The 17055-nt window shown below is 40.2% G+C and overlaps 1 protein-coding gene across 2 annotated transcripts in view; it reads left to right on the top strand.

The window, feature by feature from the left end:
* MICU3 (mitochondrial calcium uptake family member 3) overlaps nt 1-17055 on the top strand; it is a 56669-nt gene that overhangs the window by 32666 nt on the left and 6948 nt on the right. For both annotated transcript variants that reach the window (XM_067298019.1, XM_067298020.1), the window contains exons 10-13: nt 3753-3853; nt 5738-5909; nt 11285-11393; nt 12447-12604. In XM_067298019.1, the coding sequence (XP_067154120.1) occupies nt 3753-3853; nt 5738-5909; nt 11285-11393; nt 12447-12604 (540 nt within the window). The remainder of the gene's footprint in view (nt 1-3752; nt 3854-5737; nt 5910-11284; nt 11394-12446; nt 12605-17055) is intronic.

Below are 17055 nucleotides of genomic sequence, written 5' to 3'. Positions count from 1 at the left end.
CTTTGACTATTTAAGGAGCTTGGGGCACTGGGTTTTCTGAATTAAGTGTCTTTGTTGTTAATCTACAATTAGTTGGATGAATTCAGACCTAGTTCAGATGGACTTAAATTAGGTAATCTCTCCACACCTTTAGTTTAAGAGGAAGAAGAATTTGTACATCATTAGAGATGCCTTAGCTAACATCTGTAACCTACAATGTAATTAAAGCTTATGAGCAGCAATATTAAACATTGATTTAAATTTGTCTATAAAATGCTTAAAAAACCTCTCTGCTCACTTGTTAATCATTTTATGAAGACAAATCATATGTCCTTTCATTTGCTCCACAGAGAGTTTACCACTTCTCACCATAACCATCTTTATCTTTCTTGGCATAAGTTTGAGCCAGCTGGCTTTCATCCATATTCTTATCTCACCCAGGTAATTTCGCATCTGAATGATATTATAGCCATCTGTGCTAAAGAAGTGGCATAAAGCTAAGTGACATTGGAGTCTGTGTTGTCTTACAGCCTTTTGAAAAGGTCTTGTATAAACTGAAAAGGAGAGTAAATAAGGTTCATTCTTGTGAGAATCAACTTACAAGGCCTCTTTGGAAAAAAAGAAGTTATTCATCACACCCGGTATCTTTCCGAGACGGTCGTACAGCATTGTTTCTGCCATTGCTACTTCAGCAGCTATACCAGAATGTTGGAATGTGCCAGTTGCTACTGAGTTCAGTTTGTGGATCTGCTCTGAAATTTCTAACTGGAACTGGAAATTAGTAAGGTTATTAGAACATTGGAAAATCAAGGACTTGCAGTAAGAAAGCTCATATTAATTGAAAGTATAATATGCTTTCATTCTCAGAATGTGTTGATATAAGTGGACTATCACTCATGAGTTTAAGTTACTTTTAATTGAACTTCTCTGATCCAGAGTATTGAACCTCACTGATCCAGATCCATTTACTGCTCTTTGGGAGAAACTGAGATACAGACAGGAAAAGATTTTGCCATTGTGCCGCAAGCTGATGATGTGATCAAAATGGTTGTCTATTTTACTTGTCTTTTTACCTGTATTTATATTACAGTTAAAAGTAAAGAGAAGTGAGACGTTTTTATTCTTTTATTTTATTCTTTCATCTAAAAGATTTTAAAATATATTAGATCAAAATAAGGCCCCATATTTGATTATATGGAAATAATGTGGAAATAGATTTTCACTTAGGTAAAATACAAAATTTATTTTATTTGGAAGAATAAACAGTAGTTTTAAAGGGATAAAGCCTTTGTTTTTACCCTTACCTTTTAAGGTACCTAAGTTACGTAATGCTATTAATGCAGTGGGAGCACAGAAACAGTTCTTAGTTGCCTGCAGTTCTGTGGAGAAGCATACTGGGTTGAGTTTCTGGAGCGGGTTTTTTTTCACTTAGTGAGGCTGACCGAATGGGAATTGTGAAAAGACTTACAGATTGTATTTTTTTGATGGTTCTTTAGATATAGGTGAATGCAACCTAAGTCTAAGGTTGTGAAATGTTTTTACAAGATGAAAGGCTGTAATTTAACATTTGATATCTTTTCAGTGTACTTGAGGGAAATTGTTTGAATGTACTTAGGGATTTAATTGTTTAAAAGACATAGGAAATCAGGGTATCTGCATTTCAGTGTATTGTGTTCTGTAGTGGAGGATAACAATATTAAAAGACAAATAGTGATTACTTTTCTGAATTAATTAGCTCACTTCAAGAGCTGAGCTGTCTTAATTGAAGGACATGAAATATCTCTCTGTGTATATATACACTATGTCATCTTATTTCTCCCTAGAGAAAAATATGAGAATAAAGAGGAAGCAAGCATACATGAAATATAATCTTGAAAATCCTAAACTGATTATACTAAACTATAGAAGAGTCTCTTCTATTTCTTCAGTTCTTGGACGATGAAAGGAAAAGATTTGTGTTGTTACTGCTGCATGTTTTTCCTTCTTTATTCCCTTAGCTGTTGATACATGCATGCTCTTAATACATAGGACATTTTAAATTTTTACAAACCAATATGTAAATTTGGAATTAATGTAGTCTAGATCAGGGAATGTAGATATGAAATGATTTTTTGAATCAGTGCTCTGTACAGCCTTGCTGCTGCCCCGACTTCAGTGGGATTCTGAGCAGCAGCAGAGTCTTTCTGCACTGAGTTTGTGGTAGCGCTGAGACTTAGCTGCATCAAAAAATTCCAGCTGTTTCTGCTGCAGACTGTTAGCAAAGATATTCACTGCACAATATATGATGAAGAAAATATTGTATTTTGTTTGCATATTGACAAAGATTTTCATATATGAATAGTCATAATACCACAAATTTGTAGTTTATCTTTAGCATGTGTCATTTTAGGATCACATTCTCAACATCAGTACTGCTGCTTTGCTTGCTGTTAGCTACTGATCAGCTCTCAATCTTTCCATTGCTGTAGATATTTTAGTAAACCAACTCTAAAATACTTCTGAAGAATGACAAAGATGTTAAATTCAAAAAATACTGTCTTTCAGACAAATCCATTTAGACCCCAGTCCTGTTTTCATAGATAACAACAATCTAAGAATTCAAACAGTGTTTTCCTCTTTGCATTTCCAAGTCACAAGATCTTGTCTCCATAAGAAAAACAGGAGCTTGGGCAGAAGGTTCTCCCTAGGCAGATGCAGCAAGGAGACAGTATATTCCTTTTGAATTTCAAATGTTGGCAGATGTACATTAATGTCAGAAGGACATTGCCATAGTGGAATACTGTGGACTTTAAAGGCTTGTTTTACTGAACGATTTTTCTAGCTCTTCAGTAATTTATTTGTAAAAGAGGTAAAGTCAATGTACATACATCCACAGTTTAATGTGATGAGTGTTTAGTAAAAAAGTTGGATGTTGCGGCATCACTATCTACTGATCATAGTTACTTCTGTTTATTTGCACATCTTGCTATTTAATGTATGAATGAATCATCAAAATTAGTTGTTTTTACTGTTCTAATTCTATGACTTACAAGCTGATAGTTATTTATTACAGGAAAAGTGCTATTACATGTTCAAAGATTCCTGTCTGATGCAGAGACCACATACTGCATAAATAAAGAACGTTCTTACATTAATTAATCAAAATAATATTACTTGAGGGAAATTTTTTACAAGCCTGTTGTTTTAAATATATTTTGGCAATAAAATTTAAACTGTAGTCTTCTGCTACTTACAAAAGAGAACCAAATAAAGTACACCTGATTGATATGAGTGTTTTTGGAACACAGTCCCATACTTAATTATTTTGAAATATTAAGCAGGAATATATGAAATAACTTCTTTTAATTTCTGTGTGGTTACATAGTAGAAAGGAAAGGAGATTGTGTACAAAGGGAGTTATTTTTATGGTTTACCTCAACCATGTTGGGTCTTTTCTTTCCAAGAACTTCTGGTTTCTTTTTTCATGCTTTTTTTTTTTTTTTTATCACTGTTTCCACTATGTGTTATATTGTTGCTTTAAGGGTTTTATACTAAATGCAACTAACTATCTAATGCTATTTTGTGTGAAAATTGTATGACTAAATTCATTTAACAGCCTTTAATACTAAAAATTTTTTTAACACCATAAACATAAAATGCACAAACTCTTTTAATACAGAGGTCTGTGGTCCTGGAAAGTATTCTTGGATTATACTTCTATAACCAATCCAATCATGGTCTTTCTTTTTTTTTTCTTTCTTTCTTTTTTTCTTTTTCTTTTTTTAATATTTAAGCGTGCTGATGATATTACAAGTTCACTGTCAGATACTACACTGCTTGTACACTTTTTTGGCAAGAAGGGAAAAGCTGAACTGAACTTTGAAGATTTTTATAGGTGAGTCTCAATTTTATAAATTCCATGTAAAGAAATACTTCCATACCTCTTCTAATTAATATATGTATTATATTACTAGACACAAAGTGTATATGTGCATGTATATAATGTATGTAAAGTTTATTTTCCCTTTGTAGATGTTATACATTCAAAGAATAAAATAAAACATTAAAAACAGTAAAAAGTGCCCTGAGCTGGTGCTTCTGTATTTGCTGCGCTTTTTTCCCCTTCTTTTTTTTCTTTTTTTTGACACTTTTGTGCATTTTTGGTTTGCTTTGGAGGGGTTATACCCTAAAACCCTGTCCTTATGTGCATGTAGGATTTTTTTTCTTGTTTGTTTGTTTTTTTTCCCAGTGGTCAGTGCTTAGTCTCTGTATATATCCCTACTCTTAGGGACATATCTAAAAGTAAAGATTTTTCTAAAGATACCATATAGGCCCCTTAGAAAGAGTTTCTTATGGGCATAAGTGAAAACACAGTGGAAGCTATTGGCTTAATTACTATGCCAATTAAAATATAATTTTGAAATATAAACTATTCTAAAATATAGTCTGCCCTACAGATAGAGCCATTAAACTAAAATTGTATGTATGCGTGATTGAAAGTGATACAGTATTTGGCTATTATTTCCTCAGTAGTACTACCAGTACATATTGTCTTTATAGTTATCACTTATCTAACTGTGCATTTTAATTGATCAAATGTTTAGAAGATATTTTGCCTTTAAAGTCAAGTATGTCTAAAAGAGGGTAAAGAAAGAATGAATATTCCGTATTTCACATAATATAAAAACAAGAGTCACCAAGTGAGATCATGAGGTGGCAAGTTCAAAGCAACAAGAAAAGAAGCATCTAGTTAAAATGTGGAACTCACTGCTGTAAGATGTTGTGGATGCTGAAGCAGTCCAGCACCTAGGGAGACGTATTCATGAAAGAAGAATCCATCAAGTATTACCAACACTACATTTCCAGCTCAAGACATCATTAAACAATGTATTTCCAGGGGAAATACTACTCTGTGTTTATCTTGCACTTACACTTTTGCCTAGGCATCTGTTACGGGCCACTGGAAGCATAGGAGACCCAGCAAGACAGACCTTTGATCTGAGCTGCTCGCAGTTCTTACAAGTGAAATGATGCACTAGGAAGGGGTGTTGCAGGCAACATCTGCAGGATAGGATCTCGGAAACCTGTAATAAGGGAGTGTTACAAGTCATGACAGATAATCAGCTGAACATAAACTCCAAGTGCAATACTGTGACCAGAGAGCTACTTTCATCCTCGGATGTGTAATTAGGACATTACATAGAATCGGGGAAGTTATATTTCCCTGTTGATGTAACTAGCTGTTTTTATACTGTATACAGTTTTGTCGTCCCAATTTTAAAAATATGTTGTTAAGCTGGAAAGAGTTCACAGGAATGTTGTAAGAAATTAAAAAAAAAAAAAAAAAAAGCTTAGATTGAAAAGCTGCAGGAGCTCAAAATACTTAGTTGTTAAAAAGAGAAGAGTAAGGCTTGACCACAATCTGTAAGTAACTACACAGGGAATAAATTTTGGGAATTCACTTAAGTAATAACGGGAATTTTCAGTCTAGCATATAAATATAAAGATCAGTGACCCACTGAAGAAGAAAATTAGACAAATGCAAACTAGAAATAAACTACAAATTATTCAGTCATTTTAATCCTTACTAAAATACTTTGCTAGTTTGATTAGACAGTATGTCAGCATCAAAAGGGGATTTACCAGATTTACAGTCAATGCTATAAACAGGGAACTGATTGGTATAATGCTATTCGGCTTTATATTCTATGTGTTTTAATGACAAGAATAAGTAGAAATGAAAAGTATCATTGTTTCTTTGTATTTGTTTGTGCTTTAGATTTATGGATAACCTACAAACTGAAGTTCTAGAGATAGAATTCCTTTCCTACTCTAATGGGATGAACACCATCAGTGAGGAAGACTTTGCCCATATTCTTTTGAGATATACAAATGTGGAAAATACATCAAGTTACCTGGAAAATATGCGCTGCAGGATCCCTGAAGAAAAGGTAGTTGTTTAGCTAGTACAGCAGTGGGTGGCAGCATCAAATCCCAGTGTCTTCAAGATGAAATCATAGCCTTGTTGGACTGAATGAGACTTCTGTCACTGATTTCATTGGCACCAGGATTTTATCCTGATCATAAGCTTTGCATCTTTTATTTTTCAGATTACTTACTGAATAGAAGGTAGAAGAGTGAATAACATGGCATTATGTTCCTTAGGATTCACTCATATTTTTGAGGTTTAGATAACAAGCTCCATATTACATTAAAACTCAGGTCAAGCAATAGAAAATGTAAGAGTTGAAAGAGAAAAATTTTCTAGAAATGAGACTTATCTAACAATAACGGTTTTTTTGCAGCAATGATGCATTAAAAAATACTTTTTCTGACTTCTCTTTTGCATTGCTACCTGAATAAACACCTCTTCAGAATAAACATTGACACACTTTATCTAGTTCTATTATAGTCTCAGTAAGGGCTCACTTGTGCATAATCATTGATGGGTTAGAGGTTCTTATCAGTGACTGAAGAGATAGAAGAGATAGTAACAACAGTAAAGATCATAGGGTGGCCAATCCTTCATTTGTTTAACAACAAATGTCTTGTCAGAAGTGTATCTGAGAAAAATGTAGTGGCAACTGAATGCATCAGTGGTAATCAGCAGGATAATGTAACAAGTAGCCCTTCAAGCAGGAGGTGGTTTGGATACATTTCCTCTGTTTGTGTTTATAAAAGGATCAGACTAGTCTGTCCTAGAAATGTGACTTTTTAAATGGCTATATATTTTGGTAGCATTGACAGTAGAGCTTGTGAAGCAAAGTAATAAATATGTTTGGATAGTTGCTGACATTTTTAATTTGGGAAATTACACTGTAATTAAAAACTGAGATAAAAATAGAAAATGATAATGAAAACCAAATAAATTATAATAAAGCTAGAATTATAAAGTGCATTTAAAAGCACAAATGGGTGTTTAAAGTAAATGTCACTGACGTGGAACTGTATCACATAAAGTTGTTGTGGACTAACTTGTCATGACTCCTACTCAGCTCCTCCTGCCTTTTCTCTCCTTTTCTAGCATTGGAGAGTGCAGCAGGACAGAGATCAGCCAGCCAGAGCATGTGTGTGAATACAGGGGGCAGAAAGGGACAAGCTGTTTTGATGTGATGACTAAGTAACCTATTCTCTCCCAGAAAAAAATCTTCCAGAGAAAGAATTATAACTCTAAAACACAATGCTCTGGGATCTTCAGCTTCTACAGCCATGACCAGAAAACAAACTGTGTTTTAAGGGGTCACATTACCTCTAAACTGCCTGTTGACTGTCTAAAGGGAATGATCCTATCTTCTTTCCTCTTTTCCCCAGCCTTTCATTTCTGCCACTTATTTTGCATTTACATGTACTGACTTTACTGCTATGGAGTAAGTAAGATTAGTCAGCTGACCTGGTGGAAGCACACTCCAAAAATTAACATTTTTCCATTGGAATTGGTTTACCTAATTCATCTTGTGGTTGTACAGTAGTTAGATTTAATGCAAGCAGTGGGATACAAAAATAGCTAGGGAGTGGAAAGAAAAAGCAGCGCTGCCTCTTTCACACCAGATTAGATGTAAAATGAAGCAAAACGGTTGGAATCAGAGTTCCTACTCACTGACCCCTTCGGAGTTTACAGTCTAGCCATTGAGACGCTCTGTTCAAACTATTATGTAAGAGGTCTGTGCAGCTTTTAATATTTAAAAGCCAAGACAATGCTACAGAAATGGTATAAAGTTATTTTCTTAGATTGCCAGGTCCTTTTCGTTTAAGGTGAAGTCAAGATTAACATATGTATGGAATGTTTGAAAAAAAAAAATTACTTTGGGGCTTGCATAAAGACAATGAAATACATATCACTTAAGTAATAAGAAATAATGCAATCGTAGGGAGAGAGAAATATATGTTTGAATGGCAAAGGTGAAGTTGGTTAAGTAAATACAAATGCAGGTTTTTTTTTGTTTTTTTTTTTTAACACGCACAGTGTTCTTTGAAGTTCCAGTACTACTGTTCTGATAGTCTTCCACACAGTAGTTTCTGGTTTTCATCTGGTGCAGCCATCACCCAAGAAAACATCCATGGGGAATGCTGCATCACTCAGTTAGAAATGTGCTTATGTTATATTCTGGGAATATCCTGTCACTTTACCATTACCATATATCTGTATGTCATGTGCTATACCTCTGTTAAGTGAAACAGGACATTGTCATTTTCTGTAACCCCATATCACTGGTTTGGTAAATGCACAGTCACTGTAGTGGAAAAAAGTAAATTCCAGTGGCATACCTCTCTTGCGGACAGCAGGCTTTTGAGAATGGGATTTTGCCTCCTATTGTCATGGAGGCATTGTTGATATTTTTACTCTTTTTTACATTCCTAATAGCAGTATAATTCCAAAACTATAAAATGTACTCTATATTTTATTATGGTAATATGCTGTAATACTAATATTAAACAGAGGATTCCATTTAGAGAGAAATGGGACTAGCCTGTAAAGTAATACTTTCACAGTTGGCAGTGTTACTCTTTTTGTGGCACTGTACGTGGAAGCCTGTAAAGCAATGTGATGATCATTTGGCAGACTGTAGTCATGTTGAAATGTTCAGCTGGCATGCTGCCTGCTCACAGGATGTTCTCCTCCTTTTACTAACTAGATGCCAAGCAGAGATTCATTTAAGCTGGCATCTTGAATTGCTATGAATATCAGCCCCTAAAGAAAGTTTATGCTTTTTTGACAGCATTGGTGCATTAATGTAACAGTTTTCTTTGCTGTGGTAAAATATAGTCTGCCCAAAGAAATAAAGTTCAGTTTCCTTTTACATAGAAAATAAATAATTTCCAGTAGGAACCTGGGAAACCATGTAAATAATTTCATATGTCAAAATTATGCAAAATGTGTGCAAAATAAGGAATGTTATTATAGTTGCCAGTTGAACAAAAAGTGGTCCTAGGAAAGGACCTTTTCTTTCTGCCTCTCTTCTGTCCTTTTCTGTTTCTTCTTGAAAAGAATTAAACATCTAGGATTGCAGATGATTTCAGTGGAAATTGTAGAACAATTTTTCTTACAATTTTATTTGTAGAATAATTTTTCTCATTGCTAAAATTTTGTGGAGTCCATACAGTTTAGCCTGGACGTTTAGCACGAGAAAGTAGTGCTCTTTCACCTGCATCTCTCTGCTTTATCTCCAGTATCTCATGGCAGCAGTTTTCATACTGGACTGTACTGGAAGTACAGAAGCTGCAAAAAGGATTTTTCGTAGACTAGTGATTCTTAGTCTTTCTTGTGCAAGGACAGCTGACCACCTAGACTAATTACTCCCCGTAGTTACATGGAAAGAGACAGGATTTTTGCAATACCTCTTATGATATTTCCCACATTCAAAATCTTTACAGACAAATTGGTTCAAATTGAGGATTCTTTTTTTTAATCTTTGTGAACTTAAAACTATCAGCTCTATGGCATCTAGGCATATTGATCAAGGCATCTATGGCTATTTTCTATTAGGCATTGCCATTTTGCCATAGTACCTAAGAGTACTAGTTGGGGACTAGGGTTTCACTAAGCTAAGTATTTCACAAAAATGGGCCAAAATGATTCCAGTCTCACAGAGTCTGCAGTGTAAACAAAGTACAAGAAACAGAACACGGACATACACTATTAAGTGTCAAGTACAAAGAAACAGTAAGACAGGATTGGTTAGTATTAGTAATTAAGTTTTTGAGATAGAGAAGAATTTAAAGGAGAATAAAGAGGTAGTTTCTGCAGGTTATCTATGAGGATTCCTCCCAGTTCCAAAAGATGAAACAGAAAGCACAAAGATGGTTGTTGAGAAATTAAATTCATGATAGAGACTGGTCATGCTCTCCAATCAAACAGAGTTTACAAATCTTAGAGCTTAGGTTTGATCAGTTTAGCAGTGACTGAGATCTCAAATGAGTGGAGGCCTATTAAAGACTTCTTTTATCAACATTATGTTGCCCTCCACACTTACCACAATACTCTCCTGCCTCATACTACTTTACTCCAAAGCCTGGCCATTTCCTCCTCTGCCACACACCTACTTCAGTATCTTCAGGTTCTCCCAGTGCTTTCTGTGTTCCACCATACCATAAGGACTACGTATCTTTGAGGAGAAATGTAGGTCAAGGTCTTAGTTTCAACAGAAATATTCACAGGTCTTCCTTCTGTCTTCAGATGTATTTTCAGAGAAAAGTAGTTAAGTTAGTTTAATTAATTGGGTAATTTAAGTGTGGAAGTCAGGACCCCAGCAGTGTCAAGGGTAATAAATTGTCTTTGGAACCTTCTGATACTGTTTGGAAGCACCAGAATTTAGAAGGTGCTCACCTCAAACTGAGACTATTTGTTTAGGTATTGTCATATATAGGTCAAAGGAACCTTGAAATACTCCCCACAACATTGGAAATGGGGTTAGTGGGATCCTCTGAAGGACACGTGGAAGGTTATAAGTAGACAGAAGAATAGCCAGGAATTATAGTTAAGGAGGACCAGGGAGATCAAGATTTGAGAAGAATATCCCTTTAAAGAGGATAGTGGACATTTTAAGGGGGATATTTAATTAAAAGTCTCTGTTAATTCTTTCAGAATTGTTCTAGAGATAATTTATCAGGTCTCTGAATTCACAGTTAAAGCAGGAGAAAAGCAGAACAAGTATCACATAAGGAAAAAAATTGCTTTTTTTAGCAACTTAGCACTTTCACAGAAACTTTTAAAAAATTGTGAATTCTTGGTCAAAATGCAAAACATTTCTTAAATAGCTAGACAAGCCTTGCAATATAATATAATACTTGGGGTATCAGTTGAAGACTTAGGTGTTTGTAAATGTGGATATGTATAAACTCCACCGTAGAGTACAGAGCTTAAATTAGATCCCAGCATGTATATATTAATTCATTCAATATATTTATGTGTGCGTACACACATACACTCTCATGTATGTAAAATAGTAGTTTGTTGTTTTGAGCAATAAACATAAACCAAAATTTATACAAACCTAGGCTCTTACTCTAAATATTAACTACTATATCATAATGATCTTCTGGGAATTTTAAAGATTGTATTAAACTGTAGGATAACATTTTTGATTGTATTTTGAGTGAGAATTGCTATCCATTGCAATGGCAAATATAAAAAAGAAAAATATCTTGCATTTCTCAGGAGACTCCAATTCTTTACATTATTGACTGCAGTACAAATTTCCAATTACAATGGATGTATCTATTCTTAAATGAAGTTGACATATACAACTGCAAAGTCTATTTTTTCACTTGTCACTTCTATTTTTAATTCTAATGGTACTAATATGCATATTGTTCTTTTATTCATTAGGGTATCACATTTGATGAGTTCAGATCATTCTTCCAGTTTTTGAACAACCTAGAAGACTTTACAATTGCAATGCAAATGTATAATTTTGCAAGTCGTTCCATAGGTCAAGGTAAGGATTTATAAAAAGGCAGATAATTATTAAATTTGTTAACAAAGATACAAAGCATATTGTTTTGTAATTCTCAGTTTGTAGTTTTAATGTATGTTTTCAGCACAACTATTACTAAAATAATAAAATATGTATCACTAGACTTTAACCTGCTTTGAAAACTGTTTCTTCAGTTCTTCCTTGTCTCAGAAGAAAGTCTTAAAATGGCAAGGACTCTTCAGCTTTGAGAGGAGAAAGCTCAGTCATATCATAAGGGATACGATAAAGCTTTATAAGGTTGTGTAAGTGGTGGATAAGCTGAATGTGGAACTGTTGGTCACCAACACCTGCAATACAAGAGTTAAGAGGCACTTGATGACCCTAGTAAGAGATCAGTTTAGAGCAAACAAAAGCCTTTCTTTACACAGTGGATAGTGAATCTCTGGAACTTGAGCTGCTACAAAGTTGTAGAGGGAAACAGTATCAGAGGTTCGAAAAGGGATTAGATAAATTTTTAACAAGTCAGAAAGTGGCCACTAAAAGGCCTGGGCAGGTACATGCTTTCTGAAATCCCTAAGGCAGCAGCTGGAGATGCTTATGGAGTGCAAGATGAAGGACCATGTGAAGTGGGCAAACTTGTATGCTCTCCTCAAAGTAGCATCTCTGTTGGTCTGACACAGTAGACTCTTCATGTGGCCTTGCCTTAGGAGTATGCCGTTTTCTCTACGCTCTATTTCTTTGGTTCAATTTCTTGTCAGTTAAGTAGAAGCCATCAGTATAAATATGACATAGGCTTTAATTATGATTTTCTAATTTTGTTATTATATATAATGTAGTTTATATGCTGTTACTTTTTATGCAAAATATTGATATCAACTAAGCTGTATCATTTTATACCAGTTAAAAGCTACTTGGTTTAGATCTGTGAAATTCAATCCTAATTTTCACATTTTCTTATTTTTTGAGTGCTTAAGTGTGCAAACGTAAGTAAAAAGTTTACTTGCATAAGTTTACTTGGAGAGTTTAAATTCATGTGTTTGTTTTATTTTTTCTTTTGATATTCTCTTTATGTAGATGAATTCAAGCGTGCTGTGTATGTAGCCACAGGGCTGAAGCTTTCACCATATTTGGTGAACACAGTGTTCAAGATTTTTGATGTCGACAGAGATGACCAGTTGAGTTATAAAGAATTTATCGGCATTATGAAAGATAGACTTAATCGAGGGTTCAGGGTAAGGCTGCTGATTTTTATAGTTATCTTAATTGACTTTGCTATTAAAATAACTAGTAACATCAGTTTAAACATGTAATTTTTATAGAAATCCTGAAGCAGTCTAAAAGATTCATCCCTTCTAAATTTCTAGATTTTTTTTATATTAGGAGACAATACACAGAAGGCATAATGTACCTTTATAGTACACAAATGAAACTGGATATCAGAAATCCTCTGCATAATGCCATTTCTTCTACATGGTGTGATTGATAGGTTGGTATTAAGAGTTTTAACAAGGATAACAATTATGTCTGGGATATTTTCAGGGAAGAGAGATCTCCCTCCCCCTCTCCCTCCCCCTCTCCCTCCCCCTCTCCCTCCCCCTCTCCCTCCCCCTCTCCCTCCCCCTCTCCCTCCCCCTCTCCCTCCCCCCTCTCCCTCCCCCCCTCTCTCCCCCCCTCTCTCCCCCCCTCTCTCCCCCCCTCTCTCCCCCCCCCTCCCCCCTCTCTCCCCCCCACTCTCCCCCCCTCTCTCCCCCCTCTCTCCCCCCCTCTCCCCCCCCCTCTCTCCCCCCCTCTCTCCCCCCCCTCTCTCCCCCCCTCTCTCCCCCCTCTCCCCCCCCCTCCCCCCCTTCTCCCCCCTCTCACCCCCCTCCTCCCCCTCTCTCCCCCCCTCTCTCCCCCCCCTCTCTCCCCCCCTCACTCCCCCCTCTCTCCCCCCCTCTCTCCCCCCCCTCACCCCCCCTCTCTCCCCCCTCTCTCCCCCCCTCTCTCCCCCCCTCTCCCCCCCCTCTCTCCCCCTCTCCCCCCCCTCCCCCCCCTCTCCCCCCCCTCTCCCCCCTCCCCCCCTCCCCCCCCTCTCCCCCCCCTCTCTCCCCCCCTCTCCCCCCCCTCCCCCCCCCCTCTCTCCCCCCCCTCTCTCCCCCCCTCTCTCCCCCCCTCTCTCCCCCCCCCTCCCCCCCTCTCCCCCCCTCTCTCCCCCCCCCTCCCCCCTCTCCCCCCCTCTCCCCCCCCTCTCCCCCCCCTCTCCCCCCCCCCCTCTCCCCCCCCTCTCCCCCCCTTCTCCCCCCCCCTCTCCCCCCCTCTCCCCCTCTCTCCCCCCACTCCCCCCCCTCTCCCCCCCCTCTCCCCCCCTCCCCCCCTCTCCCCCCCTCTCTCCCCCCCTCTCCCCCCCCTCCCCCCCTCTCTCCCCCCCCTCCTCCCCCCCTCTCTCCCCCCCTCTCTCCCCCCCCCTCCCCCCTCTCCCCCCCACTCCCCCCCCTCTCCCCCCCTCTCCCCCCCTCTCCCCCCCCTCCCCCCCTCTCCCCCCCTCTCCCCCTCTCTCCCCCCCTCTCCCCCCCCCTCCCCCCCTCTCCCCCCCCTCTCTCCCCCCCCTCACCCCCCCCCCTCCCCCCCTCACTCCCCCCCCTCTCTCCCCCCCCTCTCTCCCCCCCTCTCCCCCCCCCCCTCCCCCCCTCTCCCCCCCACTCCCCCCCTCTCCCCCCCCTCTCCCCCCCCTCTCCCCCCCTTCTCCCCCCCCCCTCTCCCCCCCTCTCCCCCCCTCTCCCCCTCTCTCCCCCCCTCTCCCCCCCCTCTCCCCCCTCTCTCCCCCCCTCTCTCCCCCCCTCTCTCCCCCCTCTCTCCCCCCTCTCTCCCCCCTCTCTCCCCCCTCTCTCCCCCCTCTCTCCCCCCTCTCTCCCCCCTCTCTCCCCCCTCTCTCCCCCCTCTCTCCCCCCCTCTCTCCCCCCCTCTCTCCCCCCTCTCTCCCCCCCTCTCATCCCCCCCTCTCTCCCCCCCTCTCTCCCCCCCACTCTCCCCCCCTTCTCCCCCCCTCTCTCCCCCCCTCTCTCCCCCCCTCTCTCCCCCCTCTCCCCCCCTCTCTCCCCCCCTCTCTCCCCCCCTCTCTCCCCCCTCTCTCCCCCCCTCCTCTCCCCCCCCTCTCCCCCCCCTCTCCCCCCCCTCTCCCCCCCTCTCCCCCCCCTCTCCCCCCCCTCTCCCCCCCCTCTCCCCCCCCTCTCCCCCCCCCTCTCCCCCCCTCTCCCCCCCCTCTCCCCCCTCTCTCCCCCCCTCTCTCCCCCCTCTCTCCCCCCCTCTCCCCCCCCTCTCCCCCCCTCTCCCCCCCCCTCCCCCCCTCTCCCCCCTCTCCCCCCCCCCTCCCCCCCCTCTCCCCCCCCTCTCCCCCCCCTCTCCCCCCTCTCTCCCCCTCTCTCCCCCTCTCTCCCCCCTCTCTCCCCCCCTCTCTCCCCCCCTCTCTCCCCCCCTCTCTCCCCCCCTCTCTCCCCCCCTCTCTCCCCCCCTCTCTCCCCCCCTCTCTCCCCCCTCTCTCCCCCCCTCTCTCCCCCCTCTCTCCCCCCCTCTCCCCCCCTCTCTCCCCCCTCTCTCCCCCCCTCTCCCCCCCTCTCCCCCCTCTCCCCCCCTCTCCCCCCCTCTCCCCCCTCTCCCCCCCTCTCCCCCCCTCTCCCCCCCTCTCCCCCTCTCTCCCCCCTCTCTCCCCCCTCTCTCCCCCTCTCTCCCCCCCCTCTCCCCCCCCTCTCCCCCCCTCTCCCCCCCTCTCTCCCCCCCCTCTCTCCCCCCTCTCTCCCCCCTCTCTCCCCCCTCTCTCCCCCCCCTCTCTCCCCCCCCCTCTCCCCCCCCTCTCTCCCCCCCCTCTCTCCCCCCCTCTCTCCCCCCCCTCTCTCCCCCCCCTCTCTCCCCCCCCTCTCTCCTTCCCCTCTTCTCATCTCTTGCTCTTCCTCTAACTTGGGCAGTTTAGTTAAAGGTCAACCACCAGCTCTTCTAAAACATTATTTAAAATATCAGGTATTGATAATGACTGTTGGAAAGAGTTGCAGCAGAAGGTAACTTTATCTTTCAAATAAAGAATTAGTAAAGTTGTGCTGAACAAGACTATATTCTGGGTCAAAGTTGCTTTGTAGCCCTGTATCTAGCATATTAAATTACAAGAAGCCAGAGGACAAAAAATTACTTGCAGAAATTTTCCTAGGGAACAAGCATAGGAATTGTGCTTAGAACTTGGCCTTTTGGGTGAAGGTGTGGAGCTTACTGCCCTCGTCCGGTTCGCTGGAGTATGGAAAAATTTTATAGTAGCATAGAAAAATTTAGTAGTAGCAAATTTTTATTTTTTAACTGTGGAAAGTGGATTATAGAAATAAAGAAGAATATGTTTGTGAACTTCACTACTGACTGGTGTTAACTGGTTAACTGATTTTCTAAGCTAGTTATTGATTCACAGTATGGGAGTGTATAAAACTGATTTTAGATTTTATTTTAAAAAGACTTTCTGTGAAGTGGTGTTGAGTCTAATAGGTTACTCGTTATTTTTGTAATATTTTGATCTAGTGTAAAAATGTGGATAACAACCACTGTATTTGTGACAAACTTATTTCCTTGTTGGTCCTCAAATCCCTTTATTATGCTGTGGAAATGATGATTGTTTCATAACCATTTCAAGATGTTCAGCTGTATGTTTTAATTGTTTACTAATTGTAAGTGTGCAATGTATGTTAGTTTAACCAGAACACAGTCTGCTTACTAAGCAATTCTTGTAAATATGTATTACATGTTTCTATTTCACAAAATGCATGACAGAAATCACATATAATCCTTAAGAATCTATATCAGGCAGCACTATTTAGCCTTATGCATGTATCTCTTTTGCCTAGGCCACTTTAAAATATCCTAATGCACTGTATTAAGAGACTATATGAGAACTACAAAGAATAGACTAGGGTGTTTGTAAGAATAGCACCTTCTTTCACAAATGTTATGTCTAATGTTAATGAGAGTGCTCCTGGAGTGGGTGAGGTGATCATGATTTGGTCCTGTAATACAGTGACCAAAAATACCTTTCTTTTCTTTTTTTCAGACAAGCCTACATCCAGACTTGTTATATTATTCATAAAAATATATTGTTTTCACTGAGGAATATTATTGTAAGACAAATACAATATCAAACTTACTAATTATCATGTCCACTAAGTTTTCATAAGTGTCACAAAAAACTGATTTCTCCAGGAATGGGTAGTGGTCTGTGTAATAAAAATTCTGCAAAAATCCTCCTTTGTAGTTTAGTATCTCCCCCCATCATGTCTGAGAATGAAAAGGACAAAACATACAATATGTAAAAATTTGCTGCCCAGAACTAATTAGCAGAAAGTGTTACTAATGATGGAAACTGCAAAAGACTTTGGTCTCAATTGACAGTACAAATTTTTTCCAATAAATCTGAACTTTAAAAGTTATACAGTATTTAGTGTGGCCAGAGCAAGTAAAAATTTACCCTTTTGCTACTACACTATGGTGGGCTCAAACATTGTCTTGTACTAAATTAAAACTAACATATTACTAACCTTTTCTATGTTAATAAATGTGTATTGAATCCATATTAAGATTTTGTCAGTTCTATTATACCAGTAGAAGATTATAGTTTCTGCTCATGCAGTATTTTGTGGTCCACATGTAAGTTTTTGTCTTGCCAAATTTTAACCTGTTC

This window comes from Apteryx mantelli, chromosome 5 (genome assembly GCF_036417845.1).
Source record: "Apteryx mantelli isolate bAptMan1 chromosome 5, bAptMan1.hap1, whole genome shotgun sequence".
NCBI classification, from domain to species: Eukaryota; Metazoa; Chordata; class Aves; order Apterygiformes; family Apterygidae; genus Apteryx; species Apteryx mantelli.
Note: the sequence above shows the minus strand (reverse complement) of the source record. Positions and strands in the feature narration are given on the sequence as shown.